Source organism: Chlorocebus sabaeus, chromosome 17 (genome assembly GCF_047675955.1).
Source record: "Chlorocebus sabaeus isolate Y175 chromosome 17, mChlSab1.0.hap1, whole genome shotgun sequence".
Lineage (NCBI taxonomy): Eukaryota > Metazoa > Chordata > Mammalia > Primates > Cercopithecidae > Chlorocebus > Chlorocebus sabaeus.
In genome coordinates this window covers 25,895,845-25,920,994 of record NC_132920.1, presented here as the reverse complement: position 1 = coordinate 25,920,994, position 25,150 = coordinate 25,895,845, and the positions used below count along the sequence as shown (strand labels likewise).

At 40.9% G+C, this 25,150-nt stretch overlaps 1 protein-coding gene across 4 annotated transcripts; it reads right to left on the bottom strand.

The window, feature by feature from the left end:
* Nucleotides 1–317: 317 nt before the first annotated feature.
* On the bottom strand, nucleotides 318–23,347 carry TRIM38 (tripartite motif containing 38). 4 transcript variants are annotated; one of them, XM_038005786.2, is made up of 8 exons: nucleotides 23,195–23,345; nucleotides 19,365–19,509; nucleotides 18,834–19,274; nucleotides 16,511–16,606; nucleotides 13,833–14,063; nucleotides 12,870–12,892; nucleotides 12,661–12,773; nucleotides 318–2,711 (listed from the first exon to the last, which is right to left on the bottom strand). In XM_038005786.2, the coding sequence occupies exons 2-8, from the start codon at nucleotides 19,398–19,400 to the stop codon at nucleotides 2,188–2,190; spliced, it is 1,464 nt and encodes a 487-aa protein (XP_037861714.1). In that variant the 5' UTR covers nucleotides 19,401–19,509; nucleotides 23,195–23,345; the 3' UTR covers nucleotides 318–2,187. The 4 variants fall into 4 exon arrangements, with proteins under 4 accessions (XP_037861714.1, XP_037861715.1, XP_007971690.2 ...); XM_038005787.2 differs by lacking the exon at nucleotides 16,511–16,606 and having other exon boundaries at nucleotides 23,195–23,347; XM_007973499.3 differs by lacking the exon at nucleotides 19,365–19,509 and having other exon boundaries at nucleotides 23,195–23,344.
* Nucleotides 23,348–25,150: the final 1,803 nt, after the last annotated feature.

Sequence of the window (25,150 nt, the reverse complement as noted above, 5' to 3'; positions counted from 1 at the left end):
GACTTTGACAATGTTAGGGAGGCCTCCCCTTTCTGGGGAAGACCACACTTAGATAACACAGGACTGTGGGATGCCAAAAGGTAGAGAAGAGTTTATGAATATCCAGATTACATCTTCACTGATCCTGCACAAAGTTGGGGTTCCTTGGTTACCCACTGGGTCCTATTCCCCAAGTCTGGGTCAGCATACTCAGACTACAGGGATAGAGAACAAGTAAGACTGGGGTATAATCCTTCTATTGGGGAGAAAAATCTTTTTTTCTATTCATCTTAGGTTATCCATCTGTGGCCCTATAAAGTAGTCTAACAAAAGACAGATTGACAAGACAGAAACAAAGAGAAGTTTATTAACATGTGCATTGCACAAACACAGGGGAGTACTGAGATGAATACTCAAAAGAGGATTTAGAACGTGGGCCTATATAGCATTTTAACAAAACAATACATTTTTTAAGTGATAAGGAAGAGAAAAAGGACTTTGAGTTACTAGCGCAGTAAATTGTGGGAAGGCAACTTTTTCTTTCCTTTTTTTTTTTTTAAATAAGACTTCTCTGGTACTATGTCCAGGCTGATAAGAGTCTAAAGTCTCTGGTGACTAACCTTTGTTCTTCCTGGAGTAGGAGGATGCCTTCACAATTTCATATCCTGCTTTTAAGCAAACAGGGAGAGCGCAGAGGTGTTTGTTTGTTTGTTTTTAATCTATTTTTTTCTCAATCGTCTTCAGCTCAAAATACTTATGCCAAAGATGGCATATTCTGCTACCCTTCACTTGCGAGTTACAACCTAGCCTCTATCATCATCATTAGAACTTCCGACCCTGGGGAACATGGGCAATAGTCTGAACTCTTTTATGTCTTCCCTTAGGCAGAGATGGAGGCCCAGCCATGCCTCTGACATCTAGACACAACTGTTGCTTCATTTCTCCTATTCTCAGAGGTGATGTCATAGGACCTCAACAAATATCAATAAACATCAATTTTTTTTTTTTTCCTTGAGGCACAGCACGATCTTGGCTTACTGCAACCGCTGCCTCCCAGGCTCAAGCAATTCTCCTCCGTCAGCCTCCCGAGTAGCTGGGATTACAGGCGCCTGCCACCATGCCTGGCTAATTTTTGTATTTTTAGTAAAGACGGGGGTTTCACCATGTTGGCCAGGCTGGTCTTGAACTCCTGACCTCAAGTGATCCCGGGGCCTCAGCCTGCTGTAGTGCTGGGATTACAAGCGTGAGCCACCACGCCTGGCCATCAGTTTTTATATCAACTCTAAATTATAACATTTAGCAATTTTGTGACTTTTTGTGGTCATCATTAATGTTGTTTATGTTTTAGTTGTAGTCCTGTCATTACCCACTCAGGTATGGTAATTTGGTCTTTTTCAAAATGAAGTTAAGGTCTATTTGATCTTCTCTGAATCATAATGAGAACTACCAACAGTCATTTCAGCAATAACTATTTACTGAGATTTTAAAATATCTCAAGGTAACTGGTCCTAGCAGACTGGAGAATATCAACTTCTTTTCCAGAACTGAATCCCCCTTCCAAGTTCAGTTTTACTCATAATTCCCTTTTCATTTGAAGCATCTCATTGTAAGTCATTCTTAAACCTTCTCTCACACTTTGCTTGGCTATTTCTCAGGTAGAACTTGGGAAGTCTGGTAGCCTCCAGGACTGCTGCTTAGATTATTAAACAACACGTCAGTGGTTGGAAGAGTCAACGTTATTTTGATTTTCCTCTTTGTTTTGTTTGGTTTTAAATGCAGTTGGCAGATAATTGCAGCTTTCTTTCATTCCCCACATGAGTTCAAATGGCAGCAAACAAATTAGGAGAACGCAGACCTTCTGACCTGTGGGTACCACTACTCATCACCTGAAGACCCTTGGAAATCAAAGCCCTGACCCATTAAAGATGGATGGAGACAGCAATGTATGATCATCGCTATTATCTTGCTTTGCCCCAGTCCAGGTTAACCATTTTATTTTTAGTTTCTAGTTTTTAGTATTTAGTTTTTAGTATTTTTAGTTTCTAATCCATATATTCAACATAAATCAATTATATATCCACTAAAATCCCAGCACTATTCTAAGTACTAAGGAAGTGACAGCGAAAAAAACAGACCAAACGTCTGCCCTTATGGGATTTATATAATTTTCTCTGTGCTGGTTAAACCAAGGAGCTTCTGCTCTTTTCCTTAGTCATCTGGGAGAGGCAGAAACAAAGGAGAATATTGATAAACCTGGAAATAGGGCCGGAGAGTATCAGAGAAGGAAGCCTTTGGGAAGGTAAAGATGTGGCAGCCAGTAGTGCCATTGTAAAAGGATACAACTCCGGCCTCATAGTCCAGAAAAACTCCCACAAGCAGGGGATGCTCATGCAAATGAAGGGAAGTTGGGGGAGAAGTAAGTGCTACATAGCCTTTCTTTCTGCACAGCCTGAGGGTCCAGAATCCAGACTGAGGCTCTTGCTTCATGCCAGTGCCCCTCTGCACATTTTCCATACAAACTCCTAAATCCCACCCAGTTCCTTCGCCAACATCCACTTCAAAGTAGCGTCTCCCTGAGGTGAAGCCTTCAGAACCCAAGACACAGGGGAAGGCAGTAAATCTCCTGGAAGATATGTTCTGATTCTCCTGGGTGTATCCACGAGTCACTTGTCTACGATCCTCAGAGAGAATTAGTTCATGATGAGCTGTATCTGGATCCAGAGTCACATTAACTGCAAAACAAAACAAAACAAACAAACAAAAGTACTTTTGTTGGTGTGAAGAACACAAGTTATTTTAGTTTATTTTTTATTTTTTTGAGACGGAGTGTTGCTCTGTCACCCAAGCTGGAGTACACTGGCACTATCTCAACTCACTGTAACCTCCACCTCCCAGACTCAGGCGATTCTCCTGCCTCAGCCATCTGAGTAGCTGGGACTACAGGTGCGCACCACCACAACTGGCTAATTTTTTAAAATTTTCTGTAGAAATGGGGTTTTGCCATGTTGACCAGGCTGGTCTCAAACTCCTGACCTCAAGTGATCCACCTGCCTCAGCCTCCCAAAGTGCTGGGATTACACAGGTGTGAGCCACCATGCCCAGCCACAAGTTATTTTCAATAAAACCAGCCTGTGTTCAAACCCAAGTATTGTTTCTTATAAACTGTGTGAGCTTAGGCAAATCATTTAACTCTCTGAGCCTCAGTTTGTTAACTATAAAGTGGAAATTACCATAGTTGTTGCAGAGAATGGTGGGTAGGATTGAACAAGCTTATGTTTGCTTAATGCTTGGTAAAATTCCTGGTACATGGTAAGCACCTAATAAGTGGTAGTTGTTGGGGTGATTGGAGCCGACACCAGGCCGTGGGGGCTACAAAGTCCGGCAAGGTCAAAGGAATGAGAAAAGACAAGCTAAGAGTGCATACAGTGGGTCCAGCAGGCCAGTGCTAGATTGGAGGCTGTGAAGGCCCCGAGCTCTGGGAGTCCACACTATTTATTGGTGATCAAACAAAGAAGCAGGTGGTGAGGATGTGAGGGTAAACAGGTGAGGGCGTGAGGACATGGGGGTAGAAAGGTAGTGGTACATTAAGCGTAGCTGTGATGGTTTAGCATTTTCTTTGACACGTATAGAATATGGTCTGCTGCTTGAGATAATGGAGGACATGTTTATGAGTAAGAAGCAAGGAACCAACAAGTCTGTGCACATTCCAGATGCTATGAGGGGTTTTATGCCCTGAGCCCTGGGTTCCATCAAAGCCACAAGGGGTTTTAGGCCCTGGGCTTAGATTTGTGGTGCGGCAGGGCAGCCTTCGACCCTTTGGCACAGAGTTTGGTGTTCCAAAGGCCACGAGGGGTTCTGGACCCTGGATCCCAGACATCTTCCAAGACTCTTTTACATTATGACAGAGAACGAGTCCTGCCTCAGCTCTTCTAGCAACATGCAGTGATAATGATATCATCGACATCATCTTCGTCTTAGTTATTCAGGGATGCCAAGGTACAGAACTAACCAGTTAATATGGTTACCATCCTGTCCAAAGTTCTTCTCCCATGCAGGACTTCCAGGAATCATGAAACAGTTGAGCAGAAAGATACCTTTTCCTTTCTCTACCGAATAACCACCAACATTGGGAATCAGAGAAGGAAAATGACTCAGCTAATGTCTTAGCTTGTTATTGGAAGACCCAGGTCTCATGACACATGCCTAGTCCCATGACTTTTAATTGTAAGCTCTTCTCTTTCCCCTCAGATAATGTTCCATAAGCATTAGTATGAGATAATAATACACTAAGGACCAACATACATGAAAAATATCAGACTAGAATCAAACAAGACAGAAAAAAACTCTGATAACCTAAAGTGAGATACTGGACAGTATGCAGTTTTAAAAATAAAAAATGGTAATAGGATGTTCTAACAAGAGAGTTAAGAAACCACTGTGCTACTGAGTTAAATATTGCTCAGTTGGTCTGTGACAATTAAGGAATTCAAGTATTCAGAAACATCTCCTGTGCTGGATGCTCTGTTTGTTCTTCCAAATCATTCCCTCATTTTTCCCTGTCATGCTCTGTGCCCGGGAAGGCTGACGTGGACACATTAACCAGGCTTTCTGCCCTCTGGCTTCTGCTTGGTTCAGCCAATAGGAAGCACCAGAGGAGACTATAGGGCACAAAGCAGCAGCCTTGGGAGTGAGTATTCAGTACCCCAGTCCCATGCCACTGGCTGTGATTTGGAGGGTCTGCATTCCTCTGCCTCTGGGCACGCTCTTGTGTAAGTTACAGCTCCCTACACCTGCCACTTGAGGCCCAGAGGAGGTGATGGTTCTCTAACTGTTCCTAGCTTGATGGCTCTCTAACTGTTCCTAGCTCTGGGCGCTTCCTGTTCCTTGTGGATTTCCCAACTCCTCACCTTTGTAAATACCGTCTTTTTCAAACTCTATTCAGTCAGCTCTTAATCAGCCTGACTCACAGAAGTTTGGGGTTTCAATTCATATTACCTGAATGACCCAGGCAAACCCATGTTGAGAAATTTAAATGTTTACAGGGTGGTGATACCACTTAAGAGAAAAAATATCAATTGGATTTTTAAAATTCCACCTATCTATTGGTGTGACACATAAACAAAAACATACAGAAAGATTGGAAGTTAAAAGATAGATAATATAGTCATATACTGTTGTAGTTATGTAAGTATATCAAAAGATATTAAGTCAGAGCATTATTAAGAATGGAAGGAGGGCCGGGTGTGGTGGCTCATGCCTGTAATCCCAGCACTTTGGGAGGCCAAAGCAGGAGGATCACTTGAAGTCAGGAGTTCAAGACCAGCCTGCCCAACATGGTGAAACTCTGGCTCTACTAAAAATACAACAATTAGCTGCGCGTTGTGGCACATGCCTGTAATCCCAGCTACTTGGAAGGCTGAAGCACAAGAATCACCTGAACCGGGGAGGCAGAGGTTGCAGTGAGCTGAGATTTCGCCACTACACTACAGCCTGGGTGACAGGGCGAGATTCTGTCTCAAAAAAAAAAAAAAGGGAAGAATGAAAGGAGTCACCTAAAAAAGATAACACAATTCTAAACGTGAATGCACTAGTAATATAGTGCATTCATGCTTAAAATTGTGTTAATATACAAAGCAAAAACTGTAGAATTATAGGAGAAATTGACAAATCTACAATCATCATCGGATATTTTAACATTCTTCTTTCCATAATTGATAGATCAGGCAGATCAAAAGAAAAAATTAAGGGAAGATATGGAAGGTCTGAACAATCTAAGAAGCCCAATCTCATAGTCAATACATAAAGCTCAGTAATTGTTTAATAATAGTAAGCAGAGAATATGCAGTTTTTTCAGGTACAGATGGAACATGTGCTAACTGAGTAAATAATAGTCAAAAAACAGTCTGAACAAATTTCAATAAATCTGTATTACACAGATCATTTTCTCTAGTCTCAATATAAGATTATAAACCAATAATAAAAAGACAACTAAAAAGATTCTAAATATTAGGAAATGTAAACTACTAATAAATCATTAGAAGACATATAGAATGGAACAATAATAAAATGTTATTTATAAAAATATACAATGGAGCTAAAGCAGAATTTTAAGGAAAATTTGTAGGCTTTAAATGCTTATCTTAGAAAAACTGAAAAACTGAACATTAATGAGCTAAGCATCTAATTTAAATGTTCAAAAGAACATAGAAAACCCAAATATAATTTTTTTAAAAAGAAAAAATAGATACTAAACAATGTAACAGTGAAGTTAAAACCAGAATGCAATAAAGAGGAAAAAAAAGAAAAAAGTAGCATCTTTAAAAAAAAATAAATAAAATAGACATACCTCTAATGAGATTTATCAAAGTAAGAAGGCACAAACGGAATGAATACAGAAAATTTTTAAATACTACAGAACTTGATAATAAATCTTATGCTACTAATAAAATTGAAAGCATTGACAAAATTAATACTTCCTAGAAAAAATATTTCTGAGTAAAACTCGTTCAAGAAACAAACAAAACATGGGCAGACCTAACATTAAAGAAATGAAATCACTACGTTAAATTTTACCAACAGATAATAAAACATGCATCTTTATCAAGCAAAAATGGATTTTGTCAGTTTTATAGGAAATTTAGAAGTCAAGGCATGAGTAATGACAATCTCATACCAAATCCTCCAAAGAATAAAAAATTATGGCACCAGCTTATAGACAGATATAGAACTCCTGCACAAAATAATATAAATAATAACAAATCAAATTTTATATATGCATCTATACATATATGTATATGTATTATATATGTTAACATATACATATATATGTATAGCATATGTTCTACATATTATATATGTATAGTATATGTATTTTACAATATATAAATGAAAACCAAATGTTTAATATATTCATTTATATTGTCATATATGACATATATAATACGTTACATCAAAAACATGTACAATAATCAGGCCAGGCACAGTGGCTTATGCCTGTAATCCCAGCATATTGGGAGGTTGAGGCGGGTGAATCACTTGAGTCCAAGAGTTTGAGACCAGCCTAGTCAATATGGCCAAACTCCATCTCTACAAAAAATATGAAAAATTATCCTGGCATTGTGGTGCACACCTATAGTCCCAGCTACTCAGGAGGCTGAGGTGGGAGGATCACTTGAGCCCGGGAGGTGGAGGTTGCAGTGAGTCAAGATTGCACCACTACACTCCATCCTGGGTGGCAAAGGGAGACCCTGTCTCAAAAAAAAATTAAAAATTAGCCAGGTTTTGTGGCCTGTGCCTGTAGTCCCAGCAACTGGGGAGGCTGAGGTGGGAAGATCACTTTAGCCCAGGTGGTCAAGCCATGATCGCACCACTGTACCACTTGGCTTGGACAACACAGTGACAGCCTGTCTTGAAAAAAAAAAAAGGAATATATATATATATATATACACACACACACACACATACACACAGTAATCTATATATAATATGTACAAATCAATGCTTGACTTTTTATATATAATATGTATTACATATTATTAGATATATAGTATTCATTCTCTATAGAAAGATAGATAGATACAGATATAGACATAGTATCCTCTCTCTATATTAGAGAGATACTATATATATATCTATATATATATCTCTCTATATTAGAGGATACTATATATATATCTATAGTATATAGAGACTTGCTGTCTCAAAAAAATTTAAAAATCAGCCAGATATGGTGGCCCATGCCTATAGTCCCAGCTACTGGGGAGGCTGAAATGAGAGGATCGCCATCGATCCTCTCATTGGTTGAGCCATAATCGCACTGCTGCACCACTCAGGCTGGGAGATGGAGCGAGAGCTGAGGTGGGAGGATATAGATATAAACATACAAATAAATATATATAGAGAGAATACTATATGTGTGTGTGTATATATATATTATGAAGACACTGGTGGGATGATTTCATTACCAATTGGAGCAAAAATCCAGGTGTGGAGTCAACATGTGATGTTGTTGTTGACTGAGCTGGCAGAGCACTGGTCATAGTTACGGGAAAAGAAAGTCTCCAATGAAACATACTTAACAAAATATATGAACTTGCTTTCCACGTAGAGAGTTCTGGTGTGTATGTAGCCTCCTCTCACTAACCTAGCAATTGTCTTCATCATCATTATGATGCTATCAAAGCATAGATGACAGCTAAATTTTTTTGTCTTTTTCTTCTTCTTCCTCTTCCTCCCCCTCCCCCACCTCCTTCTCTTCCTCCTCCTCCTTCATCTCCTTTTTTTTTTTGAGATGGAGTCTCACTCTGTCACTCAAGCTGGAGTCCAGTGGCACAATCTCAGCTCACTGCAACCTCTGCCTTCTGGGTTCAAGCAATTCTGCCTAAGCCTCCTGAGTAGCTGGGACTACAGGTACACACCACCATGTCTGGCTAATTTTTGTGTTTTTAGTAGAGATGGGGTTTCACTATGTTGACCAGGCTGGTCTCGAACCCCTGCCCTCAAGTGATCCTCCCGCCTCGGCCTCCCAATGTGCTGGGATTACAGGCGTGAGCAACTATACCTGGCCTCCTCCTTTAAGAGACAGGGTCTAGCTCTGTTGCCCAGTCTGGGTACAGTGGTGTGATCATAGCTTACCGCAGCCTTGAACTCCTGGGCTCAGGAGATCCTCCTGCCCTAGTCTCCCCAGTAGATGGAACTACAGGCATAACACATGGGGCTAATAAAATTAATTACGTGATAAAATTCACTGCCCACTGATGACTAAGCTCTTTGGAAACAGAAGACACAGACTTTGAAGGAAAATGTGTCTACTTAATTTTGAAACCCTATTTATCATAAAACAGGATGAAAATGCAAAATGCCATCCACATGCCAGAAGACATCAGCCATAATAAGTTCCCATAAATCAATAAGGAAAATAACCCAATAAAAATTATTAAACCACAGTAAATCATGGGTAAATCACAGAAGCCTGAAGGGCTAATGGACATACAAAAAGAATCTCAATCTCACTACTGAAATCAGAAAAGCACAAATTAAGTACACAATTAGGTACCCTTTTAAATCCGTAAGACTATCAAAATCATAAATTATATAAGTAAAGACTCAGGGAGTTTTGGAGGAGTGAGAGCTCTTATATTGCTGGTGGGGTAGAATTGGAACAATTTCAAGATCTGTAGTATCTGGTAAAATTATGATGTGCATCCCCCACACCAGCATGTCACTCCAAGGTATCTCCCTGGAGGAAACATTCACAGGACACAAAGAAGCATGGATAAGAATGTTCACAGTAGTATTGTTTGCAACAGCAACAACAAAAAAACCCAACTCTACACACAGCCTCAATGCCCAGTCCACAAGGCAGTGGATTAAATACACTTCAGGCTGGAGATGGTGGTTTGTGCCTGTAATCCCAACACTTCGGGAGGCCGAGGTGAGAGGATTGCTTGAGCTTGGGAGTTCAAGACCAGCCTGGACAAAATAAAGAGATATTGTTTCTACAAGAAGAAAAAAAAAAAATTAAAATTAGCCAGATGTGGTGGTGCTTGCCTGTGGTCCCTGCCTGTGGTCCCAGCTACTGGGGAAGCTGACGTGGGAGGATTGCTTAAGTCTAGGAATTTAAGGCTGCAGGGAGCCATGATGGGGCCATTGCACTCCAGCCTGGGTGACAGAGTAAGAACCTGTCTAAAAGAGATAAGTAAATAACACTTTGTATTTTCTGCCACATTGCAGAATGGTAAGAGAGTGCTTTCTAGACTCTAGACTCTTTCTACGCCTACCTTCTAGTTATGAGATCCTACAACACTCATTTAACCTCTCTCTGTCATATTTCCTTATCTATAAAGCAAAAATGCCCCATATAGAGAGGACTGTGATATAATAAAACAAAAACCAAGAAAAGTAAAGCTTTTCTAATCTGTCACAGACTAAAAAGTGTTCAGTATATGTGGGTCATTATTCCTGGTGCTGGTAGGAGTTATGTTACAACTTTGAGTCAAGTAATATGGTACCATATATTAAGATTAACAACAACCTCAGCAATCCCAGTTTGGGGTATGTTCCCAAAAGAAATGAAAGTACCAGGATAAAAGGGTGCATGGACTAGAAAGTTATTGTAGCAACGTTGTAATAACTAAGTTCTAGAAACAGCCTGAAGCTCCATCAGTAGGGATATGGTTACATATATTTATTATATACTTATGGAATATTAGACATAAAAAAGTAACGAGTAACATAGAAGAGACAGATTATATATATTACGTGTTTGTACAAACTTAGGGAAAGATATAGGTTACCCTACCTAGAGAAGTCAGATTGGAGAGGGGTGGGAGAAACCTTGAACTTTCTGTTTATATTCTTTATATTGTTTGACTGATTAAAATTTATCTGTTGCATCTGCTTGAAGGCAATGTAAAATAAAATAAACATACATTTAAAAATAAAAATAAAATTTATTCATATCACTTTTGTAATAAGAGAAATTTTAGGCCAGGTGCAGTGGCTCACACTTGTAATCCTAGCACTTTGGGAGGCTGAGGTGGGCAGATCACGTGAGGTCAGGAGTTCAAGACCAGCCTAGCCAACATTGTGAAACCTCATCTCTACTAAAAATACAAAAATCAGCCAGGGGTGGTGGTACGTACCTGTAATCCCAGCTACCCTGGAGGCTGAGGCACTGGAACCCGGGAGGCAGAGGCTGCAGTGAGCTGAGATTGTGCCACTGCAAGCCAGCCTGGGCAACAGAGTGAGACTCCATCTCAAAAAAAAATTTAAAAAAAGAAAAATTTTAATAAACAGTGTTTAAGAGGGGAGAAATATTTAGTTAAAAGATAAGCCCATTTAAGAAATAGTTTCACTTGACCCGGAAGGTGGAGCTTGCAGTGAGCCGAGATCACGCCTCTGCACTCCAGTCTGGGTGACAGAGTGAGACTCCGTCTCCAAAAAAAAAAAAAAAGTTTCACTTGAACCGTATTATGATTCCTTCTGTAAAAGATGAGAGTAGGCAAATTAACTCAGTGAAATCCCAGCAAAACTTACACAAAGTCTTGTTCTTCCTTCCTGTCATCTGTATAGGATGAAATACAGAGTGCTTTTGGGTTTTGTTGTTGTTTGTTGTGTATTTGAGGGGAACACAGGTCTATAATTCCTTATCTGAAATCCCTGGAACAAAATGGGCTTTGCAATTCAAATTAGTTTAGAAGTTATAAAGGCAAAAAAAAAATGCATATACTCTAAATTTCAACCCCATCAGGGCCTAAGGCAGAGCCTTGTAATCAAATTCATCAATATATCTGCAGCAAAACATTTATTCAAATTAAGTGGGATAAATAAAGACTTTTAAATAGTCTCATCTCAGTGCAGTTCAGGGTTGGCCACTGTGGAAGACAGACTCAAGGGTGGCCTTCTATGATTTCTGCCTCTTAGTGTTCACACTCTCATAAAATTCCTTGTCTTTGAGTGTGAGAAGGGCTTATGAATTGCTTCTGACCAATAGGATATGGCAAAGATGATGGAATATAATTTCTAAGTTTACATTTCATTATGTAAGACTCCATCTTGCTATCAGATTTTCTCTAAAGAGTCTGTCTCCTGAGCTCTCTCTGAAGAAATAACTGGCCATGTTAGAAGCCCGTGTGCAAAGAGCTGAGGGGTGGCCTGTAGAAGCTGAGGGCAACCTCCAGCCAATAGCCAGAAATAACCAGGGTCCAAAGTCCTGCAACCATCAGGAAAGAAATTCTGCCTGCTACCTCAGTGAGCTTCGAAGTGGATTCTTCCTCAGCCTAGCCTCCAGGTAAGAACACAGCCTGACCAGTATCTTAATTGCAGCCTTGTCAGACCCTAAGCAGTGGGCCCAACTAAGCTGTGCCCAGATTCCTGAACCACAAAAATTGAGATAATATATGGGTGTTGTATTAAGGTTCTAAATTATGGTAATTTGTTTGTACTAATAGATAACTAATATAACCACCAAATCATTTCAGGTTAGGCCACATTTTTGCAGCCCAATGAATCATGATAAAACTTTCCATTTTCAGGGATTTTTTGATTTTGTACTTATGAATACAAATTTGTGAAAGTATGGTCAGTACTGATTTTAAAAAATCAAGGGAGCAGGAAACTCAGTAAATGGTTCTAACATTTCGGAATCTGTAAATTGGTTGTAACATTTATCATCTGTGTTATCTAAGTCAAGTTCCTAAAATATGTGAATGATAGGCTGTCATACTCACCTACCTTTCTTGCATTGCTCTAAGAGTTGACTGATCTATTAATAAGAAACACTATGATCAGATCTAATACCAGGATGTGGTATTATGATCATCTATCAGTTACGGTGCTAAGCACTTTGTACATGTTGATGCATTTAATTTTGATGACAACTCAATGAAGTGGGAGCTGTTAATATTTTCATTTTTCAGAGGGGAAAACCAAGTCACTTGGAGTAACATGGGTAGTAAGTGAAAGAATAAGAATTTGAAAGGTTTGTGCAGATAACCAGAATGCAATGCTCACTCACATCTAAGCAGTGAATCATACTAACTAGAGAAAGTATGAAGGCGCTACTGAAATTAACTAAACAACCTCTCTGGCTGTGAGCCTGCTGAGGGACAGGTGGTAAACTTGGTTACTGCATAAGGCCCCTTCCATCCACAGTATTTAGGAATTCTTTAGTGCACATACCTCGATGACTGCTTAACATTTTCTTCACATCAAAGTAAAGCTCAGAAACATTGCACATAGTATGAAGTTCCAAGGAGACGGCCTCTGATGTTTCCAGTTTCACAGCCCAACTCCTAGAACAACCAGAGGCCAGAGATTTCTTCAGTGGTGCATTCCATCCAGTTCTATATACACACGCCCCTCCCGTCCTGCATTCATACAGGACTTACCTGCTCAAAGTGTCATTCACATTCTATAAAGAAACAAAAAGAAAAGGTGAGCATGGGGACATCAGTATTTCATGGGGCTTGTCATGCAGGGCTATTCTTCTTTGCTTTTTCCAAAGAAGTAAAGAGAGTTACCTTGGTCTTAGATATTGATGGATACCCAAATAGAGTAATTCCCACAAGTCTTAGATGTTGATGGATACCCAGATGGAATAATTCCTACAGCTTCTGGGAGATTCAGCATGGCAGGATGTTTATCAACATTTGCATCTATTCTCATCCTTGCTGAAGCGTGAGGGCCAGGAGCTTTGTCCATGCTCCCTCTGTCAAGACTAGCTTTTGGTGATCAGACTTCCTTCACAGTGAGCCCAGATTAGAGAACACATATCATAAAGGTCCTTAGCGATGAATCCATGCACAGCCCTGAGACTGGGCCACTAAGATGGTGGCAACAGGTATCACACAGTGGTAAAGCAATCATGCTATACACTCAACCTTACAGTATAGTCACCAATCCTGTTTGTTAAAACCAGAATTAATGGCTCCAGATGTTTATCTTCATACAGATAGAGCTGTAGATTGTACCATAACAGCTCTGGAGCAAGGGTTCTACAAGCAAATCAGGGAACAGGTTATCACTCATTTTGGCTGCCCCACTTCATCACCCATCAGTCACCTAGCAGAGTATTTCAGGAGAGAGTTGACAGCCAGGTTCTGTGCACATGGGCCAAGGAGACAAACAGTGGTGGATGTTATCCCATGGTTCCATTTGGCCAAGCTATGTTCCCTCAGAAGTTTATTTTTCTAATTGACATAACGGTACCCCATAGATTAGTGAAGGCTAGCCTGATGGCACTGATGTATATCTAAAAGAAACATTACTCTATCTTCCCATGCTTCATTATCATTCTCCTTTAATAGCACAATAACATACCTTTTTTCCCTACTCCAAATAAACAGCCTCACCTGCAGCAATTTCTGGGCTGAGCCCTGACATTTTTCCTCCAGTTCCTGAATATGGCTCTTGAGTTCATTGCTCTTCAGCCCCAGACCAACCTCATAGTCCCTCAGTCTACTCAGAGTCTGTTGTTCTTCTTTCTCCAGTCTCCAGAGATAAGACTTCTCTTCCTCATGTAGGAAACACTGGAGATTCTTAAAGTCAGACTGGATTTTTTGTCTCTGAATCTGTACCTTCTCCTAGAGTCAAGAAAGTATGGTCAAAAGGTGGAAATAAACCAAATGTCCATCTATGGATGAATGGATAAACAAGAATGAAAGTCTGACACACGCTACTACATGATAAGCTTTGAAGACGTTCAAGCAAAATAAGCCAGAAACAAAAGGGCAAATATTGTAAGACTTTGCTTATACAAGGTATCTAGAATAGTTAAGTTCATAAAGACAGGAAGTAAAATAGTGGTTACAAGGTGTTGACAAGATGGGAAAACGGAGTTATTGTTTAATGGGTAGTGAGTTTCAGTTTAGAAGATGAAAGATGAAACTGAGCTGCAGTTTGGAAATGGGAATGGTGATGGTTGCACAACAATGTAACAATGTAAAAGCACTTAATTCTACTGAACTGTATACTTAAAAGTGGTTAAATGCTTAAGTGCTATATATATTTTCACACACACACACACACACAATCAGCCACTGGGACATTATTTTCTCATGAGTCACTGAAGCTGGAAGAATGTCCCCAGTTTCGTGCTGCAGGGTCATGTGTGGGAGGCAGGCACTCAGACGTGGAAGAGGTTGTCTCAGATTCCTTATAGTCACCCAATTAATTTCCTTATTCCTCAGCCAAGACACAGGAAAAGCTGGGTTAGGAGTGCTAGATAACTTAATTATGAAACTAGGGCCAAGTTCAAACACTTTATCAGTTACAAGGATAAAAATAAATTTTTACTTATGATTTAAGAAGTTAGATTTCTGAGTCTGAGTGATTTTCTTGAAGTAAAAGCTTATAATGAACATTACCAAGACTGGATTTTAAGACAACCAGGCTGGTAAGAGGGTCCATAATTCTTGGCAGGGGGAGCTCTGAGTTTGGCAGGTATTTATTATGGTTAACTGAGAAATATTTTTCTACTACCCTAGGGTCATCTTAAGCATTCCTATGTGTAAGACTGACAGAAATCAAGTGAAAGTCTCATCTGAGGAGATGTAAAGTTGCAATTTCCATTAATGCTGTCTAAATTAATGCAGTGGGAGTGTGTATTCAGGGCAACTTGAATCTATGTTCTCGGACTGCAGTCTTCAAACATGGCCCAAATAAACTCTCTACTTACCTTAAAAATATAAAAATTAAAAAATAAAAATAAATTCACACAGTGTTTCGATGACTACGATGTAGAAGAAGGGTCTTTGACTTAGGATGAGGTGGAATTTTTGTGTAGGAGACAGGTACAGCTTTAACTCTTGTATAGACGGGTTTTCATATATGTTAGTTACAATCAAGGTCTTCCCCATTGCCCAAGATCCTAGAAATGAGGGAACTAAGAGTATACTCAGGAGCGCAAGAGCAACATCCACAAAAAAAGATCAGGGTAGAAGTTAGAAAGGACCCCTGAAAGAGGGAAAATCGGTAATCAGCTTTGTGGGATTTTACTGCAAGCTAGTGAATTATATAAATATAATGGTTGGTGCAAAAGTAATTGTGGTTTTTGCCTTTACTTTAATGGCAAAAACTGCAATTACTTTTGCATGAACCTAAATATTTTCATGAAAGAATGTGGCTCTGATAATGTGGAGGTTGGTCAGCCATGAAATAGTCTGAGAGACGCTGCAGTTTGTAGTTGCAAGTGTGTAGGTTGCTGCATTACTTATGATGTACTTATAAATCAAGTATAGGCCGGGTGCAATGGCTCACACCTGTAATCCCAGCACTTTGGGAGGCTGAGGTGGGTGAATCACGAGGTCAGGAGATCGAGACTATCCTGGCCAACATGGTGAAACCCTGTCTCTACTAAAATACAAAAAATTAGCCAGGCGTGGTAGCGCATGCCTGTAATCCCAGCTACTCAGGAGGCTGAGGCAGGGGAGTTGCTTGAACCTGGGAGGTGGAGGTTGCAGTGAGCTGAGATTGCACCACTGCACTCCAGCAAGACTCCATCTCAAAAAATAATAATAATTAAAAAAGAAAGAAATAAAGTATATTTCCTTCATCAGCCTCATGAGCTTGAGTAGTATGAATTTCAATCTGGAGTGATCCTGTTTTGTAAGTGTCCACAAAGGTTGGTTTCTGTACCTGTAAAGTTGAGAGCCAGATGCTCTGCTGTGGTAGAAGTGCCAGGGTAATGAGTTGAGGCCTGCAAACCAGGTTTATTTTGAGGTATTTAAAGTTTGAAACCCAGTCAATGCTTTTTCTAGGTAAATAGGCATACCAATTCTGCTTCTTCTGACTGAAGTATCAGGAATCCCAGCCAACTACGGTTTAAAGATGGAAGGGGTTGGCGCTAAATTCTCATGGATGTAAACCTGGAGCCAGGGGCATAAATACAAATAATGGTTTCTCCCTTGGGTTTCATTTTTTTGATCTGGTTTCGTGAGAATAAATCATCATTGTGATTTTCCTCAATCATCCCCTACGCCTAAGCTCTAGAATGGAAAATAGCTTGAGATCAATGAAGTCAGATTCTTACTTTCCATTTAGTTATTCGTATTGCTGTGGACAGCCTCTGCTCTGTACATCTGTCTTCAAGTTGCCTCAATTTTGTCACAGCTTTCTGGAGCTTTTCCTGAAGGAAAAATTTGATCAGTGAAGGCTCTTCAATTTGACTCTTCATTAGGGACCTAGGGGAAATCCCAGTTTTCTAAGATATATTTGAATAATAGTGAATATTTATTGAGTCCTCCTTGTTTTTTGCTAGAGAGCATGCTAAAGGCTATATGTGCGGGAACATACTGATCCCTTTGGCAACCCTGAATAGTTGGTAGGATTTTAAATATCATTTCTGTGCTGTAGAAAATGAGACTAAGAAAGGGGTAAAATAACTTGCCCAAAGGGCTATGGCTGCCAGCTGGTGGAGCATTGCACCCTCATCTGCTGACCCAGAGCCTGAGCTACACCCTCCACTAGAGTCCTGCCAGGAAAAAGTTATATATAGAACAAGGTAATCATCATCTAAAAGATTTTGTAAAATAACATGCTGAACCAAGCAAAACCAATACCAGTGTTTGGCACACATGAAATTTTGTGTCTTACGTGTCACGAAAAATCAGGATGCCAAGTGATTTGAAGCTGACCCAAATTGCTAATTGTAATCAATGCTAAAAGAATTGTCTCCTGTCCTCTCTAAACCCAACAAGTATACTCATTAATTCTCGAGCATTCTCAGGAAAGGGCTCTATGTAACTGTTTTAGCAAAAGATGGCATTGTCCTTACTATATGTCAAGTGCTATTCTATGCATTCTATATTTTAATGTCCTCAAAGCTTATAACCGCCTCCTGTGTGTGTGTTTTAGGGAGGGAGGACACTGCTATTATCCCCATTTACAGATGGGGAAACCAAGGTGTCAAGACATTAAATAACGTGCCCAAAATTGCCCATCTAGTAAGTGACCAAACTCAATTTCAACATAAGCAGCCTCCTTTTCCTACTACTTGGTGGAAAAGTAATTCAAATTGGAATGTCATCATTGCAGTTATTAGCTGTTCCATGGAGTTTAAGGAAGAGCTGCCATGAGCTGAGTGGGGGTCAGGATTGACATGTCCTTAGAAGGACTCAGAGCCTTCATACAAGACCACCTGTCTCATGGAGGACAGAATAAGGAGCCTGACACAGGGGGCAACATTTTCCTCAAATCTAGGCAGGACAGAAAAGGAAAAAGGACATCAGGACTATGCCCATTCCTCCATGCTGCCAATAGCAAAGTCCCTCCTTCCTTAATATGCTTTCTGGCAAGAAGCCTGGATGGTACACAAAACCTCTCCCTCTGCTTCACCTTCCACAACCAAGCATTTCCAAATCTTTTACTCTTCTTCCTGAATCTTGCTTAAAATCTGCCCTCTCCTCCCTTTCTTATATGGATAGTTTGAATTTTACTCCTTGATATTCCTTTTATTATAGACATGCCAGAGTAGCTGGGCACAGTGGTTCATGCCTCTAATCCCAGCATTTTGGGAGGCCGAGATGGGAGGGAGACCAGGGGTTTCAGGCCAGTATAAGCAAGAAAGCCAGACCATGTCTGTACAAAAAATAAAAAAATTATCCGGGTATAGTGGCGCATTCCTGTAGTCCTAGCTACTTGGGAGGCTGAGGTGGGAGGATTGCTTGAGCCCCAGGAGGTTGAGGCTGCAGTGAGCCGAGACTGCACCATTGCACTCCAACCTGGGACACAGAGCAAGACCCTATCTCAAAAAAAAAAAAAAAAAAGTATAGGTACCAGAGTGATATTTTCAATGTCACTGACCCTTCATTCCCCAAATGAAAATCCCCCAATAGGTGTTCAATTTTTATGTGTCCTTCAGGAGTTACTTCTGAGATGAACCACTCCCTACCCTAAATGTCCCTCCCCACCACCAAAACCAGGGACCTCCAGGCAGACATTTTTGATGGTTTATCTTCTTTACTAGACTGTAGATACCTAAAAGGTAATGGGTCTTTCTTCCCTGTTTGCAGGCCCTACTGCATGGTTTTACATATTGTGGTTTTTCAAATGATATTCATGGTGTGAAGCAAGAAAAAATGCGGGTGTTTGGTTTGAGAACAACCTGTTCTAAAGCAAGGAGAAATTCATCATAACACAAATGGATAGAGATGAGTCCAACCATCCCATTGAAGGTCAGAACGGACAGTCTAGATAATTTAGCAAGAAATCATCATAAACTATTTTTCAGAAGAATGACATGATGAAAGCTGTATTTCCAAACAATAATATTAGGTTTCAGGCTAAATCATCTCAGCTCCTGGGAGCAGGATAAGATTTGGTACTTACCAAGGCCCCCTGACCCACACACTCACCTTGTAGCCCTGACATACATCTTCAACAAGAGCTGTGGTGTGCCCTTTGTGCTGTGGTGCCCGCTCACAGCGCCAGCAGATGAGCTGCCCCTCGTCTTCGCAGAACAGGTGGAGCTGCTCTCCGTGTTCTTCACATGACATCTCTTGATCCATCTCTTTGAGGGCTTCAATGAGGCTTCCCAGCTGCTTGTTCGGTCGGAGGCTATCCATGTGAAATGGAGCCCGACACTGGGGACAGCAGAACGTCTCCTGCCTCAGTCGCTTTTGGCTTGGGTTTTTAAAGAAGTCCGTTATACACAAGCGGCAGTAGCTGTGTCCACAGTTGATGCTTACTGGGTTCGTCATCAGGCTCAGGCAGATGGAGCAGGTGGCTTCCTCCATCATCTTCTTGGTGCTGGTGGTTGAGGCCATAGCTTTTATTGAAAAGCTCCAATATTGGCTCTAGAGATGGAGATGAAGCAGCCAGAATTTTTACCATGATGAAAATACACCTCACCTGCACCTCTATGTGATGAGCTGGCTGCTACTGACTTCCATAGATCTTGAAGGTTTTCCTTCCAACCCCATTATCTCATTTTGTATTGAAGAAAAGAGGACTTAAAAGGAAGAAGCTGAGGCTGAGTTTGTTTGGGCCTCGTTTGAGAACTGCAACCCAGATGCAGAGTTTCAAGTTGTCCTCGTTAGCAAGCAGTTGCAAATGGTGATTTAAAGGGAAAAAAAAAGCAGTTTTAAAGCCATTTTAAAATTGTTTACCAAGAATTTACATTAAAATAGCATAAGCTTTTGATTGGCTATACATTGTTCTTTTTATTACAAATCTCAGGAACATGTAGGTAATAGATGAGGCAGCCAGTCAGTAACAAAATGCTTTTAAACATGGGGTCTTAACTGAAGACCCATACTCCTGTCTCACTGGTCCTGATAAATTTTGCATACCTCACATAGCTCAGACTGCTTTAAACTATTTTTCTTTTCTCAGTCTTCTAATTCTTTTTTTTTTCTAATGAGACAGAGTCTCACTCTGTCGCTCAGACTGGAGTGCAGTGGTGCATTCTCGGCTCACTGTAACCTCCGCCCCCTGGGTTGAAGTGATTCTCCTGCCTCAGCCTCCCGAGCAGCTGGGTCTACAGTGGTGTGTCAACACCCCCAGCTAATTTTTGTATTTTTTAGTAGAGACGGGGTTTCACCATGTTGGTTGGCCAGGATGGTCTCGATCTGTTGACCTCGTGATCCACCTGCCTCAGCTTCCCAAAGTGCTGGGATTACAGGAATGAGCCACTGCACCCAGGCTCTTTTTCTTTGCTTATGAGACAAGTTCTCGCTCTCTTGCCCAAGCTGTAGTGGAGTGCAGTGGCATGACCATCGCTCACTGCAGCCTCGACCTCCTGGGTTCAAGCAATCCTCCTGCCTCACCCTGGCAGAGTGGCTGGGACTACAGGCATGTGCCACCATGTCCAGCTAAAGTCTTCTCTCCAGAAAGAAGAAATGCATTAGAATTTAGAGGACACATAAACGTCTAGCTGTGTAGCTAATACAGTAGCCACTATCATGAATGGGAATTTAAATTTAACTTAATAAAAATTAAAATGAAAACATTTAGTTTTTCTGTTCCACTTGCCACATTTCAATTGCTTAATAGTTGCATGTGACTAGTGGCTACATAACAGCCTCAATATACAACATTCCGTTATCACAGAAAGTTACCTTGGACCAAGTGCTGGGAGAAACAATGCAGGCTTCCTCACAAAAGCTATAAAAGAGAGAACTCAGGGAGTGTGAAACTCTTTCCTATTCTAGTCAACTTCAAGAATAATTGGTACCAGGCTGGCACGGTGGCTCACGCCTGTAATCCCAGCACTTTGGGAAGCCAAGGCAGGCGGATCACCTGAGATCAGGAGTTTGAGACCAGCCTGACCAACATGGCAAAACCTCATCTCTACTAAAAATACAAAAAGTTAGCTGGGCATGGTGGTGCACACCTGTAATCCCAGTTGCTCAGGAGGCTGAGGAAGGAGAATCACTTGAGCTCTGGAGTGGGAGGTTGCAGTGAGCCCAGATTACACCACTGCACTCCAGCCTGGGTGAAAGGGCGAGAATCTGTCTTAAAAAAAAAAAAAAAAGAATAATTGGTACCAGAATTACTCTTTGTAATTGGTAGTAACACTCATGCAATTGGGTGATCTGTGACAGATTCCACTGAAGGAGTACGGGGAGCTTCACCCCAATATATGACTCCCTGGTGTAATGAGTATTTTGAATTAAAGGCCCTTAGAGATCAGCAGATGCTGGAAGAGACTTTTCCCCTATCTACACAAAGACCAGTCAGACTAGACAAAAAGAACAATTGTTTTTCCTTCCAACTCCTATTATCACATTTTGTACTGAAGAAAAGAGGACTAAGAATGTAACCAGACCTAATCAGACACTTTCTCAAAATAATGTCTGTCTCTCAGGCTCATTCATTTTCCAAAGAGAACCATTTACAAGTTAAACTCTGTTCCTCCATTCATGCATCCTCCTGAATATTCATTTATTATCCCTAGTAATCATTTACTGCCCCTCAACAGAATTACCTATACTCTCCTGATATCACCCTTCCCCTCTGAAATAAGGCTATATAAGTATTTGTATTTATAGATATATAAATATTTAAGGCTGTATACTTATATAAGGCTATATTAGTATTTGTATTTATACATATATAAATATGTATACATATAAAAATATGTATACATATATACATACATACAAATATTATTTATACATATAAATATATTTATACATATTTTATACTTATATATTTATACATATATAAAAATAACATTTTTATATTATATACATACATATTTATACTTATGTATTTATACATAAGTATTATAAATATTTATACATAAGTATTTATAATACATAAGTATTTATAAATAATTTATAATACATAAGTATAATACATAAGTATTTATGATACATAAGTATTTATAAATAAGACTATATAAGTATCTACCCCCATTGGAAGAGGGGGTAATCACTCTGTGATTCTAGCCCATGTACATGTTAATAAATTTGTATGCCTTTTCTCCAATTAGCCTGCCTTTTGTGAGTTGATTTTTCAGTGAACTTTCAGAAGGCAAAGAGGAAGTGTTCCCTTGGCTTCTACACAATCATGACGATCAAATTTGACTCCACCTCGATCCCCCCCATCCCCCACAAAGAACAACAACCAACACTGGTTAATAAGGTCGGTTGTTTTTTGTTTTTTGGTTTTTTTGCTTTTTTTTTTTTTTTTTTTTGCTTTTAGGAGCAGAGGTATAATAGGCAAAAGAAAGAGAAAGGAGAATAGTGAATACCTCTCTCTCCTGCAGAGAGAGAGGGGTGCCTAAGTGGGACTTCCCTGGTTAATAAGGTCTTTCTAGAGACCCAACCAGGAGGGTAATAGAAGCAATCAAGGCAACCAGAACAACCAGAAGAACTAGTTTATCCTTTTTGTGCCCTCTCCCTAAACTGAGGGAATGAGAATTGGAAAGAAGGCTGCAGAGCAGAGGGTTTAGTCCTAAGGAGCAGTTATTTCTATGGGATCAGAGCTCCCCCAGTTTACTACTAATATCTCTTCTCCAGGACAGGACCTATCTCAAGAGACATGTTCAGAGTGATTGCAACACAAAGAGTTTGCAGACCCAAGGAGGTAGGGAAGGCAGAAAGAAGATGGGGGAGGCCAGGGATAGGCAACAGAGGGGTGGCCAGGAGCAAAAAAGCCTGCCTCTTCTGAGAACCTAGCTGGGCTCTCCCTGTACCCCCCATCTCTCCCCCTGCCCGTCCCCACACCCCTACTCCTGAGAGCTGCTCTAGGACAGGGCAGAGTCAGGAGGAAGTTTGAAGAGTAATTCTTCTTTTAAATGGCAGTGCCTAGAATAAAAACCAGTAATTTAATTACAGTTATCGGGTAGGCTGATTTCCTGTCACAACCAGATCAGTCTCTTGAAGCCACACAGAATTTCTTCTGATGACGTGTATTCCTTGGCGGGCTACTTCCTCCAGTGATACACCGGGCCCCTCTCTGCTAGGGTCACTGCGCTCCTGGGGAGAAGGGGCTCCCCTGCTTCCAAGGCTCCAGGGTTACTGTCCTGGGCCCCACTCACCTAAGTTCTGAATCTTCTGAGATTTGGTGTAAAGTCTGGTGAAAGAAGGAGCAGGAAAGAAGCGAGAGCTGTGAAACAAAGAAAGTCCTGACCATTTTCAGAGTTGGAGTGGCCCTGCTGTCAGGAAATATATTCCCCACCCCACCTGCCACCAGTACACACTCACATATCCACTGAGAAAACCTTAGCCTGGACCTTTTCCATAACCTTCACTGCTCAGACACTTACATATTCGCTGCTGGTCCCCTCTGTAGCTGCCACTTCCTGGGTCAGGAAGTTAACTCAGACTGGATTAAACTGAGAAGTGAAACTACTGTGGGAGGCGGGGCTAATAAGATTTAGGAGAAAACTAGGGACGTTGCTCATATCATTCGCACTCAGCCTCTCCGGTAAAGGAGGGGAAACGTAGGGAAAAAAAATCCTTCTTTTACAGCAATAAAAAGAAGGAACCAATTAATAACCCAGTAAACTATCATGTGACCCCAACACGGAGTATCTAAAAACAGGAAGCATGCAGAGGATCAGTTCACAGACTCTGATTTGAGATCTTTCTACTTTTGCCACCAACTCCCTTGGGAGTCCTTAAGCCTTCCTAGCTGATGTTACTTTTTTGCTATTTCTGGGTTGCTTGTGGTTCTATAACTGCTCTGAAGGGTGTGGTGGAAAAAGGGCTGGTAACAGCAGTAGGACTCACTGGCATCACAAAATTCATCTGAGTCAGCTTTCTATTCTTCTCTGTCCCGTTCTATGTCTTGTTTTTCTCCTTACTGTCCTTCTGCAGGACTCAGATCTTCTTCAATAGCCGGGGTCAGCCAGGACAGAAAATGGGAGTCACTAATGGCCCAGCAGTGAGTGCCCCCAGCTTAGAGCTGTGTGGGATCCCTGGGACCATCACTCTGCTTTGTGCTCTGGGGAGAAAAGGCTGTGGGGTCCAGGGCCAAGTCCTTAATGACTCAGCTCCAGCTTCTCCACTTCAAAATGAAAGGAAAAGTACTATCACTACCCAAGTTAGAATTATTATTTCATGGGGAAAAAAGATGGATTACTATCTCACAATAAGAGCTTGTCACATTTATAAGTCTCAGGTGTAAGAGGCATTTATGATAAGAACATAGTAAATGCTGGCGTAAGTAGATGCAGTGGTCCAAGGGAACCAATAAGAGGAGCTCAGGACACAGGTGGGAGGAGACATTAAACTTGAATTCTGGGCGCCACTGGTCTGTCTGGGCCCCTGGCCTGTCTGCTGACCCTGATAGCCAAGGGAACATGGAGTTTGGCCCACCTGCAATCCCTCTGGTCCAACTACTCAAAATAAAGGCAAGATTGGAAAACATGTTCCTTTCTTCCTATACCAAGCAGAAGACGCTTCAGCACTGCACCCTTCTGGATGCTCACAGAGCCATCTGTCATTTTGCCACCTACAATTCATCATGTCCTGGCATGATAGTAGCAGACCCTATGCATAGCATGGGACATTCTACTCCTGAGGCAACCAGCACACACAGAGAGGAGAAAGAATGAGCCCCTGAATCCTTGGTCCCACAATGAGTCCTTGCAGATATTTATGACTTTCATTGCTGTGGATGTGACTCTGTACCCAGGCATGGCTCATTCCAGATCTGTCCTATTGTCAGAGATGTTCGAACCAGAATGACTCCATTTTGAGTGGGGGCTAGGTAAAATAAGGCTGAGACCTACTGGGCTACATTCCCAGGAGGTTAGGCATTGTAAGTCACAGGATGAAATAGGCAGTTGGTACAAGACGCAGGTCATAAAGACCTTGCTGATAAAACAGGTTGCAGTAAAGAAGCTGGTCAAAACCCACCAAAACCAAGATGGCAACGAGAGTGGCCTCTAGTTGTTCTTATTGCTCATTATACGCTAATTATAATGTGTTAGCATGCAAAAAGGCACTCCCACCAGCTCCATGGTGGTTTATAAACACCATGGCAATGTCAGGAAGTTACCCTATATGGTCTAAAAAGAGGAAGAACCCTCGGTTCTAGCAACTGCCCACATCTTTCCTGGAAAACATGAATAATCCACCCCTTATTTAGTAAACAATCAAGAAATAATTGTAAGTATCTGTATTAGTCCATTTTCACACTGCTGAGCAAGATATACCTGAGACTGAGTAATTTATACCAGGAGAAAATGTTTCATGCTCTTACAGTCCCAGGTGGC